General features: G+C 39.2%; 2 protein-coding genes and 1 long non-coding RNA gene across 6 annotated transcripts; 2 read left to right on the top strand and 1 right to left on the bottom strand.

Moving 5' to 3' along the window:
* Window positions 1-951: 951 nt before the first annotated feature.
* LOC5516998 (GRB10-interacting GYF protein 2) lies at window positions 952-12,205 on the bottom strand. 4 transcript variants are annotated; one of them, XM_032387099.2, is made up of 16 exons: window positions 12,065-12,205; window positions 11,484-11,571; window positions 11,171-11,257; window positions 10,664-10,705; window positions 8,747-8,816; window positions 7,785-7,852; window positions 5,460-5,508; window positions 5,134-5,149; window positions 4,506-4,654; window positions 3,998-4,068; window positions 3,525-3,573; window positions 3,359-3,383; window positions 2,970-3,194; window positions 2,548-2,649; window positions 2,006-2,121; window positions 952-1,675 (listed from the first exon to the last, which is right to left on the bottom strand). In XM_032387099.2, the coding sequence occupies exons 1-16, from the start codon at window positions 12,202-12,204 to the stop codon at window positions 1,599-1,601; spliced, it is 1,374 nt and encodes a 457-aa protein (XP_032242990.2). In that variant the 5' UTR covers window position 12,205; the 3' UTR covers window positions 952-1,598. The 4 variants fall into 4 exon arrangements, with proteins under 4 accessions (XP_032242990.2, XP_048580497.1, XP_048580498.1 ...); XM_048724540.1 differs by having other exon boundaries at window positions 11,171-11,254; XM_048724541.1 differs by lacking the exon at window positions 10,664-10,705.
* LOC125561152 lies at window positions 5,846-7,993 on the top strand. Its single transcript, XR_007307161.1, has 3 exons — window positions 5,846-5,981; window positions 6,564-6,871; window positions 7,072-7,993. It is a non-coding gene; the product is annotated as an uncharacterized LOC125561152 (long non-coding RNA).
* A 376-nt stretch (window positions 12,206-12,581) lies between the features above and the next one.
* LOC5517060 (RUN and FYVE domain-containing protein 2) lies at window positions 12,582-26,279 on the top strand. Its single transcript, XM_048724539.1, has 19 exons — window positions 12,582-12,885; window positions 13,610-13,727; window positions 14,445-14,546; window positions 18,645-18,768; window positions 19,182-19,255; window positions 19,367-19,447; window positions 20,248-20,317; window positions 20,384-20,485; window positions 20,576-20,625; window positions 21,081-21,147; window positions 21,299-21,466; window positions 21,956-22,053; window positions 22,283-22,369; window positions 22,615-22,744; window positions 23,268-23,330; window positions 23,914-23,945; window positions 24,029-24,077; window positions 24,495-24,572; window positions 25,059-26,279. The coding sequence occupies exons 1-19, from the start codon at window positions 12,615-12,617 to the stop codon at window positions 25,191-25,193; spliced, it is 1,899 nt and encodes a 632-aa protein (XP_048580496.1). The 5' UTR covers window positions 12,582-12,614; the 3' UTR covers window positions 25,194-26,279.
* The last annotated feature ends 293 nt before the right edge of the window (window positions 26,280-26,572 follow it).

Genomic DNA, 26,572 nt, shown 5'->3' with positions numbered 1-26,572 from the left:
ATGGGAGAGGAGCATATGTGTGGATGGGAGAGGAGCAGATGTGCGGATGCGAGCAGATGTGTGGAGTGGAGAGGGGCAGATGCGAGCAGAGGAGCAAATGTGTAGATGGGAGAGGAGCAGATGTGCGGATGCGAGCAGATGTGTGGATGGGAGCAGATGTGTGGATAGGAGAGGAGCAGATGTGTGGATGGGAGCAGAGGAGCAGATGTGTAGATGGGAGCAGATGGGTGGATGGGAGTAGAGCAGATGAGTGGATGGGAGAGGTGCGGATGGGAGCAGATGTGTGGATGGGAGAGGAGCAGATGTGTGGATGGGAGAGGAGCAGATGTGTGGATGGGAGCAGAGAAGATGTGTGGATGGGAGAGGCGAAGGCGGGAGCAGATGTGTGGACGGGAGCAGAAGAGCAGATGTGTGGACGGCAGCAGAGGAGCAGATGTGTGGAGCCGAGTCACAGGCGGGAGCAGAGGTATAGGGGGGGCAGACGTGCGGAAGGAAAAAAAAAAAAAAAAACGCGTTCCCCTTTAAAGATTTCAAATGTTTATTTTGGTATTTATTTTGTTGTGTATAAACGATGTTATGTACATATTTTATTTGATAAAGTTACACAGGAAATGTCTGATAACAATTTTTTAAAGCACTAATTTGCCATTTAATAATTCGCAGTGGCTACATGCCCGACAGTCGGGAAATGTCCTCAATGGACTAAATGCCCGACAGTTGGGAAATGTCCTCAATGGACTAAATGCCCGACAGTTGGGAAATGTCCTCAATGGACTGAATGCCCGACAGTTGGGAAATGTCCTCAATGGACTGAATGCCCGACAGTTGGGAAATGTCCTCAATGGACTAAATGCCCGACAGTTTTCAATTTCTTCAAATAACCCAGTAAATTGTCGACTTAGTGAGTTCAAAGTACTCCATATTTCTTGAGAAAGGGCAAGACAATCTGAATTGAGCTTTGTAGTCGGTATTTAATGTTTTCCGTCGTCTATTTACACCAAGGGAGCACATCAGAATAGATTCCTATTTAACGCTCGATTGATATTATAAGGAAAATAAACAGGGCTCGTATTATAAAGAGGATTATGTTTGTCAACAAGAGAGTTACAGTAGAAGTTTTTCTTGCATCTCCGGGGCTTGCGATGCACTTTGTGCATCTTTCGTCGGCACGAAGTATCCGATATCTTCGGGCGGTCTGTAACCGATGAAACGAACAAAGACCCTGTTGACAAGCATACTCCACTTAGTACTATAGTACTATACTAACTGTGCACTAACTCTACTATAGAATGGAATACAATGCTTCGTCTTTGGTTAACTTGACGAGAAAAAGCGATGCGATATTTTCACGTCTTTATATCCTTTTCACCGATCATATTGCTGTGACAAGTGATTACTCTTAGTTATCTGAAGGTACAGTTTTGGGTCCATATTAGCGTTTACACACTAAATTGGAAAAAAAAAGTTGCGGTATATTATCACGATATGACGTCAACCTACGATATAAGCTAAAGGTGAACTATAATTGTGTTGATGAACATTTGCAGCCCATGTAAATAAATCGTTTTTTTTTTTTCATCCGGTAACGTCACCGTAATCTATATTTGGATCACCGTGTACATAGACCCTTGTACCAGACTGTGCTGAGGGCCATGGCAAAGTCCCGGCTGTGGACCTGTTAATGCAACAAGGAATGTCAAGAAATATCAGTAATACGAATGCCATACTTCTCCGGTGGTCGTGTGCACAGATCTATGACCAACAGTCCCTGGGTCGCCGAGGGGGACGTCCAATCCCCCCCTCCCCCCCCCCTGCTTTTTTGTCGATGTTGGCATTTTGGTATCTCGTATTTTTTCGATGCGACTAAAATCTCGCCAAAGCAATAATACCTCTCGTTCTACGCATTCCATAAAAATAATCCCCCATCGCCAGTTCGCTAGCCTGATTCACAAGACGCCGCAGATAGTTGGCTTCACTAAAAGGGTCTTTGTTAAGCCTGTTTTACCTTTGTTTAGCACCTCTCTGCCCCGAGTTTGGTGTGACGATGGGCCTTGCACCAGGGCTCGGTTTGGTCCTTGACGATTAGATCCAGCAGGCCCTTTTGTCTGGACCCACTGAGGACTAAATAAATAATAATAATAATAATACTAATAGTAATAATAATAATAATAATAATAATAATAATAATAATAATAATAATAATAATAATAATAATAATAATAATAATAATAATAATAATAATAATAATAAAGACTTTATTTAAAATGAGGGTGACACATAATAGTATAGCTAATAAACTTGTGGCCCTCCTTTAAATATATAATATATACAAATCCGACTATGTTATAAAAATTCTAAAAATACTATATTAAAAAAATTAACGATAAATAACAAAAATTATATGATAAAATGGTGCAAAAGACGCTGCTCCGAAAACGCCCATAAAAACAATAAAAACATTAGTGAAAATCCTGGCACGCAGGTGGGAAATTAGGTTACCCCACTTCCGATGCGTCAGCCTGCCCGTGCTTGTCAGTAAGTACTTACATGAGTAGAGAGGCGTTTGGCCCCTTTGCAAGGGCGGGGTCGACCCCAGTTGAAGCCGTGCGTAGAGGTGACTTGAACTCTGGAGGTTTTGGCTTTGTTTTGCTATTAATGAAAACATACAACTGTCGCGTGACTCGAGCCCAAGAATTAGTACGTGGATACTAGCACGACAGGGAGGGAATGGTGAGGGAAAGGGGAGGGGGGGGGGGGTTATATACATACTTTGAGTACTCAACAATGTACCCTGCGTTGGTACTTTTGAAAAGTCGGACATTGCTCCTCAGTTTAAAACTGACGATCTGCAATGATCTCAGAGGGTTCAAAATTTTGGGTAAATCTTGGATATTTCCGGGGTTTTGAAATAATGGGATTTCTCGAATTCCGTGTTTGAGAACAGTAATCCACTCTCGAATTAAACTCACATTGGCTGCCTTGTCTTGGATGGCCCGGCTCTTCCTCTCGCTGGTGTTGTCTTAGATGTACTGGCGACTGGAGCAGAGGGTTTAGGGGTAGCTTTGATTGTGGCCTTTGGGGCTGTATCCGGTTTCTTGGTTTCGGGTTTTTTGCTCTCTTTGGGTTTAGCGCTCTTTTCTTTAGCAACTTTGGCGGCAGCTTTCTTCTTTGCTTCTTCTAATTCCCGTGCCATTCTAGAAAACAATGTTTAGGAATCACGAGTCGCAACATTCAGGACTAATGCCTTTGGCAGATATCTAAGTGCCATGCGTGACATCTAGTGCCATGCGTGACATCTAGTGCCATGCGTGACAACGGCTGCGAGTAAGACTAGTACGTGCGTGTAACCTTTACTTACCGTTTCTTTTGCTCCTCTTGCTCGACTAAAAAACATCAAAGTTATTAGCTAATGTTTGAGAATACTTCACGAGGCTATAACATATAATGGATAAACGACAAAACAAGGATATTTTCGAAAAGCGCGGCTTATTTTTCAATAAATACTCTTTTATTATTTACTGTACCTTTAAGGTCCTCTAAAATTCTCCGTACATCGTCCTCCTCATAATTCATCTACGACGAACAACATATAGTATCAAGTCAAAGGTGACATGAGCCGGGAAAAGGGAACCCGAGATATTATGTAAGGAGAGGGGGAGGGGGGAGGCGAAGGGTAGAGGGGAACACGAGATGATACTGTATGTCAAGAGAGCGTGGAAGATAGGGTAAAAAAACAAAGGGGAGAGGGGACGCAAGATTTTGGCTCAACGGGATTCGATAGCAGCTATCGGCAGAGCCTTCTTCTTCACACAGAAACAAATGAGAACGCGAAAGAACAGAGACACGGATAAGTGAACTGATAGAAACAAACAGGAAGAAAGCTCTGCTAGCAGGGTGAGAACAAGTTGAATGGAAGGGGGAAATATGACATGTCAGGGAAGGGGATTGGGGTAGGAGGAAAAAAAATGATAAGAGGGGAGGGGAGACATGCACTTACACTTTCTAAGGTCATGGTAATCACAGCTTCATCGATAGCTTCACCATAATCTCGCTTGAACTTGGCTGATACTGATAAACAAGGAATAAGAGGAAGCGGTATTGAGACATAGCAAATGATGAACCATACACGTAACAAAACTTATCCTCTTGCTGGAACCATAACGTCAAAGTCTCTAGGATGCACATAAGTTTATCTCTCTCTTTATTTTGAAAGCAGTCTTATTTTGAAAAACTACTTTATATGCTTGTTTGGTCTTCACCAAATTTGTAATTCCAATAAAAAGAAATACCCCGCTTTTCCAGAGAAATGAGAAATTTTGACCATTGGATTAGAAAAAATGCAGATGATGGGAATACCCTGGAAAATTCCCTTGTAGATGGAGAAAGGGAAGGGGGTTGGCAGATCGATTTTATTTCCTTTAGTACCCAACTCAAGATTTGGATATGAGATAAGCAACATAAGAGTCCTGAAACTAAATAGATAAACCAAGGCATACAGTACTTACATTCCTTCTTTTTCGCCTCCCTCTCTACTCTCTCCCGCTCCTCTTTTTGGCGTTGTTCCTTCCTTTGCCACCTCTCCTCCTGTTCTTGCCTCTCTCGCTCCCGCCTTTCCTCCTCTTCTTGTCTCCTCTGTATCTCTTCACGACGCATTCTGCATGAAAATTATAAGTATATCTATATACATCAACTGATTTCCAAAGAATTTTCATACATTATAACCATACCATTAGCAAATGGCAGAAACAGTGAAGGTCACTGAGCAAATAATCAAAGACAGAAATGAAAATAGTTTGCCAGAGCCAGAGCACGGGACAACATTTAACAGTAACTTGAGCTCTTTTTAAAAGGAAGTAAGAGTAAGTGGCCAGCATGAGTTATCCATATATGGAAAGGCCCAAATGCAGTACAGAGGGGAGTGTCCCCTTTCCCACCCCCTACCCCCCCCCCCCTTCAGGAAAAATTGGGATCCACCCTTGTAGAGGTGCCCCTTCTGATCATACCTAGATTTAGACAAGACACATGCACCGATCGTTAGACTTGGTGGTGGTCTACATTATTCTACTTTCGAAAGATAGGTCAACTGTAAAAATGTATACGTTGGGAATTTTGCGAATATCCAAAACAACATACCTTTCTTCTTCTTCTCCTGTGGAACAGCATAAAAACAAAAGAATTTGAGTAAGACTGGGAAGAAAGTGGTTTTGTGTGGATTATGATAGCTTGGACTCTTATCACATAATCGTCTTGACACCATCTTTTTATTTTGAGAATCAACTGTCCACACCTTTAGGGGCCGTAACTAAAGCTAGATAGTGCTACGATTGGGAGATAATATCCCACCAGACTTCCCACATAATATTACTGGAGGCCCTATTCCAAGACAAGTAGCCAAGTAATACAATATGTGATAGACAATTGTAGAACTTTACAAGGGATGCAAGAATATCTAATCTTACTTTTCAATGTCCGTAGTATTTCCCTAGCATCATTTTCATTGTAATCTGCCTGTATGAAAAAGACACAATTCAGAAACACTCCTGGACTTCAACATGTGTAATACCATGATCACCTCAGATTCTTTTGTTTCTGAGGGCAGTTAGCTGCCTTCTATTTATTTCCCTGGTGGAAACTAGAAGACAAGCATCTTGGTTCTAAATTTCTCTCATGCACTGATGTAGAGGGAAATTTAGAAGACAAAAGATTCTTTTGTCTTTTTCTAAATTTCCCTCATTATAAATACACGAGGGAAATTTAGAAACAAAATTTCCCTCATCATTAATGCATGAGGGAAATTAAGAACCATATATTGTTTTCAAGATAATTAGTAATCGTCCCTCAACAAGTGAGTCATTGCAAGTCATTTTTATTCATAAAACACAAATTTGAAGATTTCAAATTTTGACTGTCAAAGTGCAAAACACTAAATTAACTTGGGCTTCCTGTTAGTTATCCTGGATAATTCTATTATCTAAATTAAGGTAATTTTTTATTAGCAAAAAAATAGCTGGATTTAATTTAACAGTGCTTCAAGTGGATTTAATTTAAGGTTACGGTTCACCTTCGCGACTGTGTCGCACTAGAAATTTTTTTGTTATAACAAAAAACTGCACATACTAAGATTTGTAATATAATTGAGCATCTACTCATGGCTTTTTTTCAATAAGGAGTTTTTTGGTTAGGGGCTGAAATACGCAAAATCATACTGTTGTCTTCGGCGTTTAGGTTTGTACCCTTGCTTCGTACCTAGGTTAACGCAATATGACTTATTTCCATAAGCCCATGTCAATCTTTAAAAGGTTTAAAAGGTTCTCATTGTTTTCATAATGTATTCTATTGAAGAGTCATTTTATTTCAAAGTTGCCGCATGCAAATTTCAGCTATTTCTTGCCTATTTTAGCTATTTTATGCCTTTTGGTGAGAATAACTTTTGATTAGAAAACAATATCAAAAACATGAGAACCCCTTTTGAAGCGATGCTACTGTTCTACATGTGTGTCAAATTATATGAAAATCGGACAAATTCTAGGGTACCAACATTTTAAAACTTTGTTGCCTTTTAGCACATTTTAGTTTCGCTGTAATGCGCCTTCAAAGTTTTCTTGAGGGCTTAAAGGACTACGGCACATCACACCTAATAGGAACTGGTGTCACACAATCATGACGGTACATAAGTGTCAATCTCAGAAAAAGAACAGACCCACAACAGGACAGACTTCACGTGGTCACCTCACGCCATCAGGTCGGTAGATCACAAACTTTAACAGAAAGAACACGGGCAAAGCAAAACTTGTGCAAGCAAAAATGAAGGTGTTCCTGAGATTCCACTTGCTACGAAGCAAGATTTTTTTACAGCTATGTTAGCAATAGGGTAAGTTATTTACCATTCTTATTTTGAGCAGGATCGAATCAGCTTTAGAAACACATTCAAACAAATTATTCCAACAAATGTTGCATTTTTTTCTAGCTTAGACGGTGAAAATTTTGCTGAGAACTTGTGTGCAAGAAGCTCTTGCTTTTTGGGGCTTGTTGCTTTTGTAACTCGTTTTCTTTTTTCTTTCACTCTCTCAGGCTTTTGATCTCCAACCGCTTGTTTGTCTACAAGGCATGGTTTATGAAGGTTTTCACAGATAAAATAACTCAAATAATGAAGAGAGCAGTTTCAAGATGTGAGCACAAGCGCAGATGAAAAATATCACACATGTAGATACACATCACTGGGAAACGTTGGAATTTTTTTGAAGCCCCGTATCTAGTGCGGCTCGCTAAAAGGATTAAAAGATTTTGACACCAAAGGTGAAGATGTTTATTCTTGTTCTTGAAGGTTTTTTTTAAAAAACCTATAACCTAAAATATTTTTAAATATTTTTGATTGGAAATTAGTTACATAATGATATAAAGACCAAAATTTTTTAGGCCATTTTCGTCACAGTATCCTTAACAGTGATTCAAGTGGATTTAATTTAACAGTGATTCAAGTGGATTTAATTTAACAGTGATTCTAGTGGATTTAATTTAACAGTGATTTAAGTGGATTTAATTTAACAGTGATTCAAGTGGATTTAATTTAACAATGATTCTAGTGGATTTAATTTAACAGTGATTTAAGTGGATTTAATTTAACAGTGATTCAAGTAGATTTAATTTAACAGTGATTCTAGTGGATATATTTTTCAACAGAAATATACCATCTCATTTGCATGTGTTTTGTGTGGCACAAAAGATTTGTCACAAAACTTGGAACCACCATAGTCTTTAAAAAACTAAAGTCAATTCATACTCACACTTTCAAGGGAAATAGCGATCACCTCATCAGAGATGCTAGAGAACTCAATCTTCATTTGGGATCGTACTGGAAAAATAAACAGTATATATACATGAGAATCACAGAGCTCGAAATTATGTAAATTAAAATGCTTTGGGAAAAAAATTGTTTGTAAGCTCAAGTTCAAAAAGAAGTTCACAGAGAACTCCTGGGATCGTACTGGAAAAATAAACAGTAAACATACATGAGAATCACAGAGCTCGAAATTATTTGAATTAAAATACTTTGGGATAAACAAAATGTTTTAAAGCTCAAGTTCAAAAAGAAGTTAACAGAGATCAGTGTTTTATGTGTTAAGTGACAAGTAAACCGAAAAGTTATTTAGGCACATTTACAGTGGGGTGCACAAAATGCACACACCCCCTCAGTGGCCAAAAAGTGGGACATTTCTTATAAAGGAATACTCAAATACTATGCTTTTCCCATGACTGTGCACCCTCCCTGGCCATCCTGGGTACGCACCTGGTTATATCAGGTTTTTGCAGGCCAGTATTCTTTTACAAACTTTAATAACAATTCTTGAATATCATCTTTTACATAGGAATATTTCTTGTTATTCGTACTTCTTTTCAAGTGTCAGCAAAACACATAAAAGTAGCATCTGCGTGGTACCTTATAATAACGTTAGCTAGCTGGACTTTTCTAATTAAACATTGCACCAGGCTACTTCAAACAGGCTGATGAAAACCTCAACCAAAGTAAGACAAAAGAATCCACTCTCAACTATCAGTCACATCTTCGAAAAAACTTACAATAGACACACTGCTTTTTAAAATTTTGAAATATTTAAAAAGGTCACATTGACTGAAAGTGAACTGGAGGGTGCGATTGCCACTCTAAGCCCCCCCCCCCCCCCCTCCTTGCAAAGATTCTAACCTCTTCTATTTTACTGTTTAAAAAAAAAATTGTGAAAACACTTACAATTAGCTTTCTCACTTTCCGTCTTTTCTTTTGGTTCATCAAAGTCAAATCCATAAGACTCCAATGAGGCCTGCAAGGGAGAAATGGAATTTGGGGAATTTTCAGATTTGTAATTTTTTAAACTGTGTTCAGTGCTCTTTAAACAAAAATTTGCAGAGTAACCCCTTTCAATTTAACACCATTTCTTTATGAGGGTTTTTAAGCTTATCTCTGCAATGGAGCCCCAACAGCTCAGATATCCTATCAAACTTTGTAACCATTATTAGCAGTGATCATTCGAAGTATCACTTATGGTTGTATGGATCTACAATTGCCTTCTACACATTAAAAAAACCTTATAAGAGAATCCCGAGTACATGCAGCCATGCATCTAGTTCATTCCAAGTCCAAAGGCCTAGGTACAGTACTGTACTACAATTTCTAAACATGACTTTTCACAATACAATAAAGAACAGGGAGGTCATGCTCATTAAAAGATTGTGATATTTGCATTTAAAGTGGATTTGATTAGTTAATGAAATTATTTTTTCATTAGGGCCAGCATGATTTACTCATTATAATCCATTTACTTATCATAAACTTAATGCTCTTGATAAGGGCATTTAAGATCCCTTTCTTTTTTCAATAAATGCAGAGTTTTCTTTACTACTAGCTCTATGGTTGAATGGTCACTAAATTCTGAATAAAGATGTCTTTCTCCCTGGAAACTTTATTTTATTTTCCTTATGCACTCCCTCTACAGGTAGTCCAAGCTCTCTATTTGTGCCCATTGATCCAAGCTCTCTATTTGCGTCCATTGATCCTACAGTAAACAGCTGTCACCAGAGCCTTACCAACAATGAATTTGTCAACCATTAAAAATAACCTCGTCCCCGTGAGCGCAAAGAGGTCCCTATTTTCATGCAAATCTGCCCTTAATATAAAAATCAGAGCAAAAAAATGTACCCATATATCTCCCAGCAGAGAAAAACTACTTGGGGACCTTTTTTACCCTTAAAAAATCTTTGCAGCCACTGGTACATGGGATAATTTTGCACTCGCAGGGATAAGGCTATTTTTGACAGTTGTCAAATTCATTGTTGGCACGGTGGGACTCCAACTACCTGTGGAGACTCCAACAAGATTTAAGCACGATAAAGTGGGAGGAAGTGTGGATTTATGGACAAAATATGAGGTACAGTATGCTTGAAACTACCTTGGCAGGAAATTACTTTTCTACCATGGACTCCGTCATGAACAGTGTTTGAATCTGTATTTTTCAAAAACATCAAAGACACTTACATATGGCCAGAGAACATGCAAGATGTGAACTTTAAACAATACTAAAGGCTATGTGCATGATGTTGGTATCCAACCTTGTAACATGTGTACTGAAGCACACTATGGAACGGGTTTAAAGCGGGTACCTGGTCCGAGCATGGTTCTCGTATTTCAACCGAGTACCGTGTACGCTTCTTCAAAGCCTTAAATCAAAACCGTGCACGGTCCGATGATCTGAATAGCCCAGTGCGTGCATGCTTCTTCCAAAGCTCTTAAACTAAACTGTGCATGGTCAAACCATTCTTAAAAGCGTGGTGCGTTCACGTTCTAAACAAGGCCATCTAGATTCCTTGTAAACATTTAACAATATAACACCCTTGGAGCTAATTATTTCATAGTGAAGAGCAACATTTGGCAAAATATACGTTAATTTATTTGAGTAGGCTCACTAATCCGGCGTTGAGTATCAACATCGTGCACATAGCCTAAACTACATGTTTTCTTTTCAGAATGTTATTTTTTATTTTATTTTTTTCCTTACAATGTTTACCCTAAGATCAATAGGCACAAATATAGAGATTGGGCTACCTGTGATTCCTCTATTACACTTCAGAGAAGGGGGGGCCACTGAGGTGTGCTAACCAAGTTTCTACTCACCAAACTTTCACTTCTCTGCCTTTCTGTTGTAAAAGATGTTTCCTAAGAGTTTGTTAAGAGCAATATGAGGAGTACTGTCAAAAAAATCTGTATGAATTGGATAGAGTAAGATTCTTGGAGGATGAAATTTAATAACAATCTCAAGCAAAATATTAGCAGGGCTTGATTTTAACTTTTATGTCAACTTCCTTGAGGTCAAGTGAAACAAATAAATTAAAAGCAAAAAAGACATTGAATCTATACTTAAAAAAACCTTGCTCTTCACCAAGAGGTTAGAATTAAACTTACGATTGCATTTAGCCTTAAGCATTATTAGTATTATATTATTTGTTGTGAACAAGAAATGAAATTAAATGTGAATAAGAAACACGTAGGATTTCTTGAAGTGATAGGGAAAGGGGGGAGTCATTAAAGAGGGCGGGGCACCAACCGAAACAGGACCTATACTTTTCTTTTTAAATTCCAGTCCAAAGGAGGTATAGGGATGGGATGCAATGTTTAGTTCACCTGTTGACGTGAAGGTTGGGCTGCAGCAGGTTGTTGAGCCACAGGAGCCGCAGGCTGATTCATGGGTTGAGCTGCAGTGTGTTGCTGCTACAAACAAAGTAATAAGTATTTACTGTGACTGTCACTATACTCCATAAACGTCTTGTGAAGCTTGCTGGTCTAAGGACAGAGTACAGTTTTGCGAGTCGTAACATTACTCTTCTTGGCTAGGTTACTCTATTTGATATCTCTTTAAAACACACAAAAGACACCAATTGCTGGTCAGAGGAAAGAAAAAAAAAGGGTACTGCTTTTCAACTATACAGTATCATACCCCAAAGTTATTCATTGCAATCTGTTCTTGCTGCTGCAAACGGGGATCTTTCCATGTTGTTGTTCTTGTAGCATGGTGAATAAAATAACTGTGGATTGAATACAAACACCAATCAAATTATAAAATTTGCTGACAACAGGTTTGCAAGAGTTTTGTGGAAGTAAGGAATTATATTAATTCAAAACATGCCAAACAGTAGTTGGGGTTAAAATATCTAGCCATTCGATGTTTCTAAACGATTTACAACCTTTTTAAAACGTACACCTCTCATACAAAAAGGGACATATTTTCCCTTATTATCTTTTGGTCACTTGATGAGGGTAGCATAGCACAGCACAATAGATTCAGTTGTGGAAAGCCAATGTCATTTTTTTTCTACATCTACATTTCGATCACCTACATTGAGCACGAGCTGTGTACAGCACACTTTCATTGACTATGAACTTAAAAGTCAAATAAAGTAGGTTTCAAGCAAGATGAATGAGAGAGCGCCGGTGGACCATGGACAAAAGTTTATTATGAGCTACCATATTTAAACGTGTGCCGATTTCCGCTAAATCAAGCATTACAGGAAGACTTACTATCTACCGACGTTGTTGTCGTATCTAGCCTCCCATCCTGGCGGTAAAGGCTGCGATTGCCAGGCGGCCTGATACTGCTGAAATTGATTGAACGCCATCTTGTTGTTGTTATGAACCTTCGTACGATAACCACCATGCATTGCGAGGATACACACCCTTTACCACAGGCAACCCAAGCACGATTGTGTTTTAAAATCTCAAGAGAAGTTGTTTTTCTTTTTTCTATGATTAATCGGAATAATATAGCAACCCAAAAAAGGGACTATTCACTAGGAGAATCTTAGGTATCCGATGTGGTATTTTTTAGACTTTGCCTTTTCTTCTTTTGTTTTTCTTCTTAAGATTTAGGGTTTGAGAGAATATCATAAAAGCACGCCGTTGCATTGTCGTATAAAAAATATTCGTTTCGAATCACACGGTTTACAAAAACTCGAATCGAATTCAGAATGTCGAATTGTCATTTGGTGATCCTCTTTTGACATTGGGGTCCCTGTGTTATGTGTTCTTGTTTTGTCGCGAAGTGTCGCGAAGTCGAGGCTTTGTGCCCAAAATGGCGACCGCGGGGACGGAAGAAGACGATTCTCCTGAAAACTCCAACAACAAGCTCTTTACCCGCTCACGGACCTATTCCAACAGTACCATGACCAAGAGAGAGTCACACTGGAAGACTGAGAGGCTAAATCTGCTAAACATTGCCAAGCTTTGTATTAAAACTTTGATTGAATCTGCCCTAGAAGTTGGCAAAGTGATAGGCGAAGAACACGAACCTTTCCAACAGTTCTTTGTTATTATCGAAAACATCCTGCGACATGGCCTCAAATGTAAGCGTCTATATAACAGATATGTACTGTCCAGCGTTTAAAGTTGTTTGTTGAAGTGATAGTGGTTGACTTAATTGTCTGGATATTACTAAGTACTTACTTACTAGTTAATACTATAAGATTACTTAGCTGCTGTGGGGATTGTGTAGTGTTTTTTTTTCTTATTACAATGTGTTATTACTTTCTTTCAGAGTTTTGCATGTAATTACAGCTTTCTCCTACCCTTCTCAGAAAATCCTAGCTAGAAATTCTAATTGCAAATTTCCCTAATGTCAATTCAGTTGGTGACCATTCGTTTATTTTCCAGCTACTCAAATCAACTAATTTTCATTTGCTTATGATTTTGTTTTCTCATATTTTTTTCATTATGGATTGAAGGATTGTGTCACTGACTCAGGAATGGGCTTGGAAAAGAAACAATTTTATGTCTTTTTTATCAGTTATGAATAGATTTCATGCACTAACAGGTAATGTTACTTTTTGGGTGGGAGACTTGTGTGCACTCAGCTTTTAGCAGTCTGTCTATCATAAAGGGCTTATTTTCATTGATCAAGTTTATCTTTTCAGTTCAGTTTTCTTTTCATCATAGATAGTTCATCACTATCTATGATGCGCTTATTTTGGCTTGAATTGGCCATTCCAAAAGTCATGTGATTTCATGGTGCAAGTGGCACGCAACATACAACAGTTCATCTTCTAAATAACCATTAATCTCTTTCCTCAGTGAAGCGCAATCTCCTTGGTCAACGGAGAGACTATTGGGCAGCACTAGAGGCCCTTGAGAAAATCGCACATGAATCTGATGAAATTACAAACAGTGTGCGAAACTTGCCAAGTATTAAGTAAGTAGTTACACCTATTTCAATAAAGGTTATCAGTGCAAATGGCGATTGGCAAATGGCAGTTCTACGACCGAAAGTAACCATGCGTCTCGAAGAATATTGATAAATCAAAACAATTATCCAATAAAGGTTACCAATGCTTGCCTCTGACATTACTGGGCCTTATTTAACACCTTTAAGTTAACAAATAATTAATAACCATAAGCTATTTACCATTGGCCATTGGCCATTTGCAGTGACAACGTTTTGTTAAATAGGTATATTAGATCTCAAAACACTGACAGCTCTCTAATTCAGGCAATGATCTCTCTAATGAAAATTTCGTACAATGAAAAAAACAGTGAGAAGAAACTAAAATGGCAGACTAAACAAGAAAAGAAAGAGAAGGTTTTTTTTAAAAAATCCCTACACTTTCCATACACCTCTCTCTATTTGAATTTGCTTTCTTGCTGTTATTTCTCGTGGTGACACAAGCTCAGCACATGTTATTTTCTATTCTAGCCAAATCGGTACTAGCAAGATAAAGCTTTGTCTGCAAAATTTTCAATTTTGTTTTCTCTTTTTCTTCCACTTCCATCCTACAGTAACCAATCTTGATTCTTCCCAAATCCTTTCCTTAGTACGATTCTGTACTGAACTAAAAAAATATTATTGACAGAATGTATATTGGAGCCTGTTGATAAATGTTTGAATCAGTGTTTGATCTTTGCTATGTAGAACCAGCCATGGCAAAGGGAGGGCATGGACACGACTTGCATTGATGCAGAAGAAACTAGCAGATTACATCAGGATTATTGTGGAAAACAAAGCTGCAATGGCGTGAGTGTTTTTTTAATGTGTTAAGACAATGTGTAAGTACATATGTAGCATTAGTCTGATCTAGGTGTAACTTAACGTAATAACTTACAGTAGCTCTATCTTGTCTTATTACAGTATGACTTAATGTAATAACTTACAGTAGCTCTCTCTTGTCTTATTACAGTATGACTTAATGTAATAACGTACAGTAGCTCTCTCTTGTCTTATTACAGTATGACTTAATGTAATAACGTACAGTAGCTCTCTCTTGTCTTATTACAGTATGACTTAATGTAATAACGTACAGTAGCTCTCTCTTGTCTTATTACAGTATGACTTAATGTAATAACGTACAGTAGCTCTCTCTTGTCTTATTACAGTATGACTTAATGTAATAATGTACAGTAGCTCTCTCTTGTCTTATTACAGTATGACTTAATGTAATAACGTACAGTAGCTCTCTCTTGTCTTATTACAGTATGACTTAATGTAATAACGTACAGTAGCTCTCTCTTGTCTTATTACAGTATGACTTAATGTAATAACGTACAGTACCTCTCTTATGTCTCATTACAGCAACAGAAGATACCCTTATACCAACAAATGTCCAACTGTATTCAGTGGAAGCATTTGACCTTGACCAGTTTAGATTTTCTTAAGCACATATCCATGCACCATACAGTGAAAGTGTTGATGTTCCTTGAATTGTTCGCTCCTTGCGGCTGCACACGTGTAGAGCTTGCTCCACCAAAATCTTCATTTCTGAAAGCTACTTTAAGTATTTGACTCTCTGACTCATTAAATATTTGATCTGTCGAACTTTTAAGCCGTCCAATTTGCATTTCAAGTTCGTCACGCTCGTTTCCTCCGTCACGCAACCTGTCCTGCGTTCGTCGAGCCCCCAAGGCCGTCCACCCGAATATATATATTTGTCCCTTCCGTAGCGTTGGCCAACATGATGTCCTTGTCTCCTAAAATAGACGAGCTGAGGTGCTTTGTGAACGATTAGAAGCCGGACTTGATCTCACTGTCCGAAACTTGGATCTATGACTATATGAGCGAACATCATCTCCACATTTCTGGATATAACCTGTTACTGAAGAACCGAACGTCAGGTATTCATGGTGGAGTCGGACTTTACATACATAACTCAATTAAGTTCAAAGCCCTCACCGAGTTATATCATCCACAGGTTACCGTTCTATTGGCTTACCTCAGACCCGCCTGACTCCCAAGGGGATTCCCTTGTATTATATCTGGAACAGTGTACCATACTTATCACCCAGTCGGCGCCAGCGACGAGGCGATGCTGGAATATCTGACCACTTCACTCACTACCATCGAGGGACCGTACCCAGGCTGTGGTACTTTGCTGTCAGGTTATTTCAACCGCCTAAACATCAGTCATCTTACGGCGCAATTCAAGTTGAAGCAACTCGTTAAAGTACCAACCAGAGGCGAACGGACACTAGACCTCATCATAACTAACATGTCACAATCATATGACAAGGACCAAGTGAAGACTTTCCCACCTTTTGGCCTGTCGGACCAATTAGTGGTTCTGATACAGTCAACTAAGAGATCTGTGAGGAATACCACTAGCTGCCGCACTCCAAGCGTAATACCTGGCCAAGTCGCAGACAGGAACTGGGTCGATATTTCCACTCTGTCGATTGGTCCATTCTTAATTCCATTCATGGCTGTGAGCGTAAGCTGCAAGTATTGCTCGACCTTATCAAAGTAGGTTTAGACAATATCATGCCGGTTAAGAGCATCCGACTACACATCAATGATCCTCCCTGGATTACCGCTGAGTTTAAACACCTTATCAAACTGCGTCAGAAGGCTTTCGCCGAAGGTGACCATGAACAGTTTCGGCGCCTACGCAATGTCGTAAACCGTGAACGTAAACTATGTCGCTCCAGGTTCTATGCCTCAAAGGTCACTAATCTTAAGAACACTAAACCAAGTCATTGGTGGAACAAGGTTAAGAAGATTGCTGGGATGACTCAGGCGGCGGGAAGTGATGACATTTGGTCTCAACTTCACATCGACCACCTCTAAGGCAAAAAAAATCAAGGGAAGACATCACGAATTTGATCAACGGCGCCTTGCTCGAGCCCATGCAAGAATCCACTACGCTGGACGGCCTCCCACCTACCGATGATGACGCTGAAGCCATTCGTCTCGATAAATCGGACGTCTGCTCTGCTTTGCTATCACTTAATCCTCGCAAAGCTTCAGGTCCTGATGGGCTGCCAAACTGGGTTCTCCAAAATTATGCTGACTTTCTCGCTGATCCTGTTTGCGCCATTCTCAACAGTTCATTCGCCGAGCAGAAGCTTCCACCTTCCTGGAAGGACGCGGACGTCACACCCCTACCCAAGGTGAAACCTGTTACGATCTTCACCAAACACATTAGGCCCATCTCACTGACTCCTGCACTGTCAAAGTTAGCTGAGGACTTTGTTGTACGCAATCATGTTGGCCCCGCAGTCCCTGAAATAATTGACCCTCACCAATTTGGGGCCATCCCCAAATCGTCAACTGCGCAGGCGCTAATCTCCATGCTGCACACCTACGCAGAGGTCACTGATAGGACTGGTTCTGCTGTGCGTGTGGTTCTCCTGGATTATAGGAAACATTTGATCTGATTGATCACCAGCTTCTGGTCAAAAAGATACTCTCCCTCAACATCCCTAGCAGTGTTGCCTGCTGTGTGGGTGACTTTCTACCCAACAGACGCCAACGAGTGAAGTTGTCACATGATTGTTTCTTGGAGTGGGGCCATGTCCCTTCTAGGGTACCCCCAAGGAACCAAGCTAGGGCCCTGGCTCTTTCTTCTTATGATCAATGACCTTCATCCACCTGGGGCTCAGTCTTGGAAATATGTCTACGACACCACTCTAGCCGAAGTTGCTTTAGTAGCATCCAAGACGCTGTATCCTCGGTAGAGCTATGGTCGACTCGCAACAAATTACAACTGAACTCAGATAAGTGTAAAGAAATGGTGATCGATTTCAAGAGAGTAGAGCATCAGTTTGCTCCTCTCTCTATTAATACCATAGAACTTGAACGGGTCGATCATGCAAAAATCCTTGGTGTAACAATCTCAAACAACTTACAATGGAACTCCCACATTAATTACGCTATAAAGAAGGCCAATAAGCGCTTTCTTGTTTTGCTTAAGCACGCTAGAGTTCCAGTATCCGATATCATTGGATTTTATAATACCTGTGTAAGACCTATTTTAGAGTATTGCGCGCCTTTATTCCATCACGCAATCCCGGCATATGTTAAAGAAGACCTAGAACACATTCAGAAACGTGCGCTCTCCATTGCATCGCCAGCGATGCCCTACCGCGACATATGTGTTAATTATGGTATATGCTCACTATATGATAGGCGCAAGGCTTTGTGTGACAAGCAGACCACAGATGTAGACCACAAACTACACCATCTTTTGCCACCTAGACAAATTCATCGTTACAACATTAGAAACAAACGTCTTTTTAATCGTCCAGCCATTAAAACCAAGCGTTTCAGCAGCACTGTTATACCTTCAATGTCAAGTAAATAAGTAGCTTTTAAACCTTTTATCTATTCTCTATATTTGTAAATAAGTTTTTATCAATTTCGATCATATATATATTTTTTACTATATTATTATTTTAGTATTTTACAATTGTATATTTACGCAATTCAGCCTTAGTAGGCTGCAATGTAAAGATTTTAATAAATCTATAATTTTAATAAACTATCTATCCATCTGATGTTAAGCTGCTGCTTTTCTTGTTGTTGCTTCTGTCCTATCATTAGAATAGCTTTTTTAATCTCTCTTTCACTGCTATGGGTCAATATGAGTGCCATGCCTTATTGATGAAGGACGAAGGGGAGCTGTCATTTCTGGCCTACATAATATTCTTCTGTATCGTCTCATATCGTCAAATAGTTAATTCATTTACACCCTTTCACCACTGCAATTGGTATGAGAGCCATGGCTTACTGATGCAGTCTAAAAGGATTGTCATTGCTGGCCTGCTGCATGTTCATACTTTTGTCATTTTATTGTCTTACTATTGTAGTATTCAACATTGATTTGTGCCCTTGTTCTGCTAGGGAATGGTATGAGAGCCATGCCTTACTGATGCAGGATGAAGGAATTGTCATTTCTGGTCTTCTTGTTGGCATCAATGTCATCGACTGTAACTTTGACCTCAAAGGAGACAATCTTGATACATGGGTAAGTACAGATACATGGTGCTTATGGGTGCTAAGTACTTATTCATTAAAATAAAGGTGATAGATAAATTCCTGTGATGCCAGGACCATAAATTACAGTAATGACTGTTAACTAATAGATAATCCTTCAATTTATACTTATTATTTTATTTGTTTTGCATTTGTGAGAAATATATTTGGTCTATGGCTCCTTTTGGTTGTAAGAACTGCCATAATTTACATTTGCCATTTGCCATCTGCACAGACAAAATTTTTTATATAGGTGTATGTTCGAATAAACCTTGTACTGTTATGTTATGTCTTGATACTCAGTAAGCATAGTCTGCTTTTAATGTGATTTCCTTTGTGATCAATTAAGGCCTCTTTTATCAGGTATTTTAATTAAAGGGTTATTTCTTGTGTGTTTATCTGCAGTCTTCTGTGCTAGATCTCAGTCTTTACCTCAAAGATGGAAACTATTTAGAAAAATCAGAAGAGGATGGAAAAAAGTAAGTTATTAGTTTCCCTTACAGTATGTTTTATCTTTTCTGTTTATTTTAATGACCATCAAATTTTTGAAAAAAAAAAAATGTTTCATTGATACCAAATAAAACTTGCAGGTCAGATACAGGAAGTAAGACTGACTGGACCGTGCTGATAGACCAGAAGACATATCTTGAAGAAGTTAACAAGAGTTTAAGGTTGTGTTATTTGTTGCATCTGTATGCTGCAGCTAATACTAAGTGCATTTTAGCAGAACATTTTATAACATCCAGTACATAACAAAGGTCCACCCTTCCACAGTGTATGTCTCACTTCACACAATTTGTGGATCGGGGATATTTTGTTTAGCCCTGGGATTGGGGTCACTTTAAATAGCTATACAGTATACTACAAAATGGAAGCTTTGAGATGTACTATATATTTGAAGTGAACATAAATCAACAAGAATAATCAATAATTTTTAGTTATTTATTTCCCTGAAAATCTGAACTCTGTCAGTTAACTGGTAATATTATGGTACAGTATATCTGTTGCATACATCTCCTAGAAGTAGCCCAAAAGCAGAAAGCAATCCTCAGGAACCCAGGGTGTTGAGGTCAGAGTATCAAGGTGCGAGAATAAGGTGGAACACTGACCTTGATGGCCTGGGTCCCTGAGGATGGCAGAAAGCAGACATGCTATACTGTATATTCATGCTGCGTGTGTATCAGATACAAGGCACAGTGAGCTTGTATTGATAAGATTAGTTTCAAGCAATAACTTAGCTTTTCCCTGTGGACAAATCTTGGCTTTGTTACTATATCACGTTTTTGTGCACTTTTATTCCATACACGTGAAAGTTACTCTTTTCGAATAGTTTATAGTTATTAACAGCAATCTCTAATTTCTGCTGCATTTTTAGCAGCTAAACTCGAATTTTGAAAAAGGACATATTTATATTTGTACCAAACCCATCAAATGTACATTGAATAATATTATACTTTTTTCTCCATTCCAGCACTTCTTTGGCTGAAGTTCAAAACAAGATGAAGAGCCTGCAGATTACCCATGAGGAACTTAATATTAAGGTGCAGTATGCTTGGAGCTAGAGGCAGTGAAAAAGAACAACCTAATTACAAAGTGTCTTATTTCAGTTGTCTGCTCAAGAGAAAGCTTTAAAAGCAATGACAGAAGAAAGAGACAGACTGAAATCTGAAAATGAAGCAATGAATGAACTTAGTGCGAAGAAGATCCAGGTGATTGGATAATGTGACATGTGATTGCCATAAACCTCTAAGACTTTATGAAGACAATGGATATAAAATTGATTGTTCTTCCATTTGCAGCTTGCTCAAGCAGATATCAGCGTGGAGAGGGAGACCTATCAGAAATCCAGGTGATAATATAATAATGATTAAAGAAATTACCTATGATCATGGCGGCCTACATAGTTTTCAATATAGGATATTGAATGTTGATACCATACTTTAGTATCAATGTACTGTATTCATTTTCCTATCAGACATGGTAATATAAAACTCTAAATTGTGATTAGTTCTCAGAACATGCACACACAGGCCTATCCCTGCAGCTATTGTAACCAGACATAGTAACCATTTGTGCGTTCTACACTAGGCAAATAAGGTTCGTGTTTAAAGGGTTGGACAAAAATATATTAAAATACTTCTTTAGGTCGGGCTGAGTCAATAAAGAGGTCTAGAAAAAGGCCAAATATGGCTCAATATGGTACGTGTATGCCAAATCATCCCCCTAAAGACAACAACAATGCGCTTATCGTGATTCACTTCTAATTCCTAATAAGGGGTTGATCATGTGTTTGTGGATTTCCAGGGAGGGACTGAATGAGATGTATGATGTGGCGCAGAAGCAACTGGAAACCGAAATGCAGCTAAGAAAGGTAGATTAACTTTCTTTTTCAGATGACACTTCTTTCTCCTGTATCAGTAACTTACAGTACATTTAGAAAAGGAGTAGATCTGGATCTGTATCAAAGGCGTTGTGACCCTGTAAGCCGTCAGGTTGACTTGAAATCACTGATTCCACTCCAGGAGACTGAGAGAGAGCTGGAGATGATGCGCTCCATGAAGGAGGAGAGTGAGGTCGCCATGCGTCTGCTGGAGAAGGACATCCATGATAAGCAAGACACGCTGATCGTACTAAGGCGGCAACTGGACGACATCAAGAAGATCAACCTCGACCTGCACAACAAGTTACAGGTCAGGGACCTGGCGTTAATAAAATTAATTAATATGTTCTGTAAATCGAAATTAAGTTAATTATTTATCTATTTTCCCTTAACTTTATTTGTTTTCTTTTTCGTCTTTTTCGTCTTTTTCTTCTTGATTTCCTTCTTGCTTCAACACTTTATTTTCTCCTTTTATTTCTTTGTCATTTTGTTCTCTTTGTTCTCATCATTTTTATTATCCTTTTCTTTATTTTTTCCACTTTTTAATATTTTTAACCCTTTCCTTATTTTCTTTTACTTCTTTTTATTCCCTTTTATCATTCTTCTTTTTTTCTCTCCTCATATTGCCTGCTTCTTATTTATTATCGCCTGTTTTTTTTCTCTTTTTTTCCTATATTTTATACAGGTTATTCTAGTTGGCAGTGTGGTTACTGTACATCAATTGTGTTAGCTGACTGACTTTTCTCTTTCCCCATTATTTACTCAAACCATGTAAAGTTGACTTCGTATTTATTTGCAGACGTGCGAGTCCTCAAACAGACAGCACATGGAAAAGTGTTCGGCACTGGAGGAGAATTGCGCACGTTTTGTCAATCAGATCAAGGAGCTAGAACACCGGTGAGTGAAGGAATTTTTCTGTCCAAAACAAGCAGGCGAACAAAGAAAAATATGCGAATTAACCAACAATAGGTGAACTCGAGCATTGATAGATTTACGTACATACTTTCACAGACCAAAAGCAGTAGCGATATTGAGCACGATTAGTAAATGGTCTTACTTAAAAATGGCTGAGTTGATATTAGTTTTTAGTGTGTTAAAATTATATAATGTGTGCGTCTGATTTCAGGCTAAAAGTGGTTGGGGCAGAAAAGGATCAAATGATGGAGACGTTAGAAGAATTCAAGAATAATCTCTCAGACACACAAAGTGAAAGGTATGATGAAGTCGACAATGATGCTAGGAACGTTGATGCTTGATAACGATTGTGTGGTTTTGTGTATAACGATGATAATGACAGCGACAGCAGCTTTTAATGATAATGGTCTTTTGATGATGATGATTTTGGTGATTATTGGTGGTGATGAAATGGGGCGACGGCGTTTCTGGTAATGATGAAGATGTATATGTTGGTAACAAGGATAATGAATTCTTCATGTTGTTGTTTGTCTATTCTTTTAGATCAGCGCTGGAGACAAACCTTAAAATAGAGCGCGAGTGGCGGACCAACTTACAGGAGGAGCTTCACAAGGAGAAGGAGAGAATTGGTTCCTTGCAGCAGTCACTCAGGCGCATGGACGCGCTGAAAAAGGTAGAGCACATTTCATTACTATACTGTAGATACTTCATTGCAAGCATATGGACGCGCTAAAAAAGGGAAGGCACCTTCTTTATTCCAAATGCATGGACACGCTAAAAAGGTAGAGCATTTCCATTACTAGTAGATCCTTTATTGCAAGCACATGTTTGCGCTGAAAAGATGGGACACTTTCTCTGCTATTAGATCTTTTAACTTTAGCGAATGGAATGTATGGGCGAGACCGTTTTATTCAAACTCATGGACCCGCTTAATAAGGTAGGCCACATCCTCATCTAGTAAATCCTTCCACTCAAGCGCATGTAGGCGCTGAAAAGGTAATACACTTCCTTTACTAGAAGTTCCTTGCACGCGCTTGCTGAAAATAAAAAAGTAGTATATATAATATACTAATTCGCAACCCATCCACCCCCACTACCCCCCCCCCCCCCCACCCCTAGATGTTTTGGTCTTCATACTATTTCTCACCCTGTTGAGGATGGTGGTTTCATTTCAGACTCATTTATTCTTCTTCCAGGAATACCAAACAACTCTTGAGAAGAACGCTGCTCTGGCAAAGGTCAATGCAGAACAGGAGACGGTAGGTTATGGGTTGAAGAATGTCGATCACCCACTGCTGTATTATTGTTTATTATTTAAAATACAGCGGTTTATTTGCTTTAAAGAAAACTTCAAAATAACAATCTACGAATGTAAGCCGACAAATGATCTTGACGATAATATCGTTATTATTTGATCAATATTATTTGATTGAAAATATCTTGGTTACTCGCTTGAATTAGAGATGGAAATGGATTTCTTGAGTTACTCGCCATTGAGCGGGAGCATAAAATGGCGGCATGATTGGCCTTCTTTAATAGTTGGATGAGAAGAATTAATAAGAACTAAAACTACTCAATTACTAATCGGCTCCCCATATTCAAGATTTAACATACTGCTATAAGTTAATACAGCGCTATACGATAGCACAATATATGTAGAGGCCTCTATGATTCTAGGCGCACAAACGAGGCGAATAACATGTCTTTAAAAATTATGCATTGTATGACGTGGGACTCGCGCGCTCTCATCCTATAACCAGCATCTTTTTCTGTAGTATTGGAAATTACTTATACTCTTAATTATGCTATTTTAATAAATTGAAACATTTTGAATGTGTACAGGCGCTGGTGGAAATGGGATACCATCTTAGCACGTGAGTACTGTGCGCATGACACTATCAGTATCCGCAGAGCCTGTGATAGGTATGTCTCATGTTTGGTTGTCCACTTCTCTCAGATCGCAACAGAAAGTCGAAGAAATGAAAGAAGTCACCTTAACAATGAAGGTACATATTAAGCGTTGAGCCCTGCAATTTTTGCATTTTATTTGTAGCCTGGTCAATACTTGTTTCATAAAATCTGTTTTGATGTAGCCTTTATGTTATCACTGAGTAAAGGGCGTTGCGTTACTATCAGTCACGCAATGGAAAGCATTACGTGACTTTAAGCAACGCATTGGTGAGCCTCATGTGACTATAAGTGACCCATTGGTGTGTGTTGTGTGTCTAAGTAACACATTGGTGTGCGTTACTACATAAGTAACGCATTGATCAGCGTTGTTCGACTATAAGTAATGCATTAGTGAGTGTTGTGTGAATATAAGTACTGTATTATTGAGCGTTGTGTGACTATAAGTAACGCATTAGTGAATATCTGTAATGAAAAGCGTTTCCTGTCTAAGCAGGCTACCGTCTATATTGCAGGAAATGAAATGGACTGACGACAAGGAAGCCTTGAATTGTCAGCAATGTGAACAGCCCTTCTCACTATCCAGGAGAAAGGTACACGGTCACATTTCTTCGGAGAACACAATTCACATATTCTAATTTGAAAAGCGTTGACATAGAATTGAGGCTTCTTGTGAGTAAACAGAAAGATTTTCTGAGGGTTGAGGTTTGGGGTGCTTCGGTCTGTAGTCAAAAATTGGGGCGCCAAGACAGAACCATCACCTTTTCGTGTCCCTCCTTCCATCTGTGCTACCAGTGGAGGTGTTAGGTCTGCTGAATCTCATTTTGTCGAAGGAATGTTATTCGTAATGCGGGTTGTCGTGCAGGCGCCACAAGCAAGTCCGCTTTATGGCTACGGGTTAATATTTAAGCTAACTCCATCACATGACAGCATGATTCGCATCCACATTTATGTCTATGTACCGCACCGCGAGCGTTTTTTCGTTTGGAGTTTCGCATCCATTTTTCATTAGTAACATCGAACAGGACGAAACAGTGTACTCTATGTACCACTTAGCGCCTTTTGGTTATTTTCAACAGCATCACTGCCGTAGCTGCGGTGGTATTTTTTGTCAACCCTGTTCCAGTAACACCATGCCGCTCCCGTCCTCCGCTAGACCCGTCCGTGTGTGCGATTCGTGCCATACTGCTCTCCTACAGAGGTACCAGAGGTGACAGTGCCAGGGAATTTTAAGCCAGAAAAAAAATACATAGACCAGGAACAAATTAATTGGAAGGACTATAGGAGTTTGCATACCTTCTTTTAAATGAAATTCATAATAATTTTCATCTTTCAGTTATTTAAATGTCAGCGGCATATTCTTACATGAGCAAACAGTACTCGCAAACCTCCAAGCCTAGCACATACAGTAGTAGCGACGTAGCAACTTAATGAACCTGTCGAAAAGTATTTTGTTCTGTCGTTGTGATTGTTTCCGAAATATTCACACCGACACGGTAGACAGGTGCGCGCGCGTTTTTATCTTGCTATGTGCATCAGGCTAGCAAATTTTTTAAATTCCACGCGCGCTCCCAGAGAAATCGTCAGAATTTTACAGTGAATTAAAACGTTTTGAAGTGGCCTCCATACTTTCTCAGTAAGACACTCTTGTTTTAATTTTAACTTTTAAATTGATCTAGAAACTCACTAAAAAGGTAAAAATATATATTCCGTATGAATTGTGTACTGCAGGTTGGATTTTAGCTTGTTCCGGTCAGCATTGTTGGCGATGCATCGCTCGAATAACCACATCGCAAAAAAAATGCTGGTGAATTCGCAGCACCAACAAACCTGGTGTTTTGTCCTTTTGTCAGGGCTGCTTACGGGCCAGCGAGCAGATTTTTGTAATGTGATATCTCCCTTTAACCACAGGGGAAGACATCCATGAAGACACAAACAAATAGCCAAAACAATCTTGCTATACACCTTACTGGGCGAGCCTACAAGTCCAACTAACACCTTACTACTGTAATTAATGGCTTTAAAAACAGCTATATACAATTCAGGTATAAAGTTTAGCGAACGTAACTACGTGTTATACGTGGGAATCCAGAGCAGGGTGAAAGGGAGGGACTGCTGTGGTGACAATGCTTTTAAAACAAACCATTTAGAAATAAATCGTAATTTTCTATTTAGAAATTATCTATTTAACAGTATACATTTTATACGCCCGGGCTCTCATCGGATGGTATTCCCGGTCACAATTTATCGACATAATTTAGAGTAAACCTAGATAATTTTGAATAAAAGTGAAAAAACAATCTTCCTTCGTGTCTGAAATTCTGATCCAGAGGTGCGACCACACCCCGGCTGCGTACAGGGGGTACGCGCGCGAACCATCACCCCCCCCCCCCTCCTCCTTGGCCGCCAAAAGTTGGGTCATTTCGTGTTAAAGGTCGCCCCTTCCCCCCCCCCCCCCCCCCCCCTCCTCCTTGGCTGCCAAAAGTTGGGTCAGTTCGTGTTGAAAGGTCCCCCCTCCCCCCCCTCCTTCTTGGCTGCCAAAAGTTGGGTCATTTCGTGTTGAAAGGTCGCCCCCCCACCCCCCCTCCTCCTT

The sequence above is a fragment of the Nematostella vectensis genome, chromosome 3, assembly GCF_932526225.1.
Source record: "Nematostella vectensis chromosome 3, jaNemVect1.1, whole genome shotgun sequence".
Classification (NCBI taxonomy): domain Eukaryota; kingdom Metazoa; phylum Cnidaria; class Anthozoa; order Actiniaria; family Edwardsiidae; genus Nematostella; species Nematostella vectensis.
The sequence above is the reverse complement of the archived record's forward strand: the minus strand, read 5'-3'. Positions and strand labels throughout refer to the sequence as shown.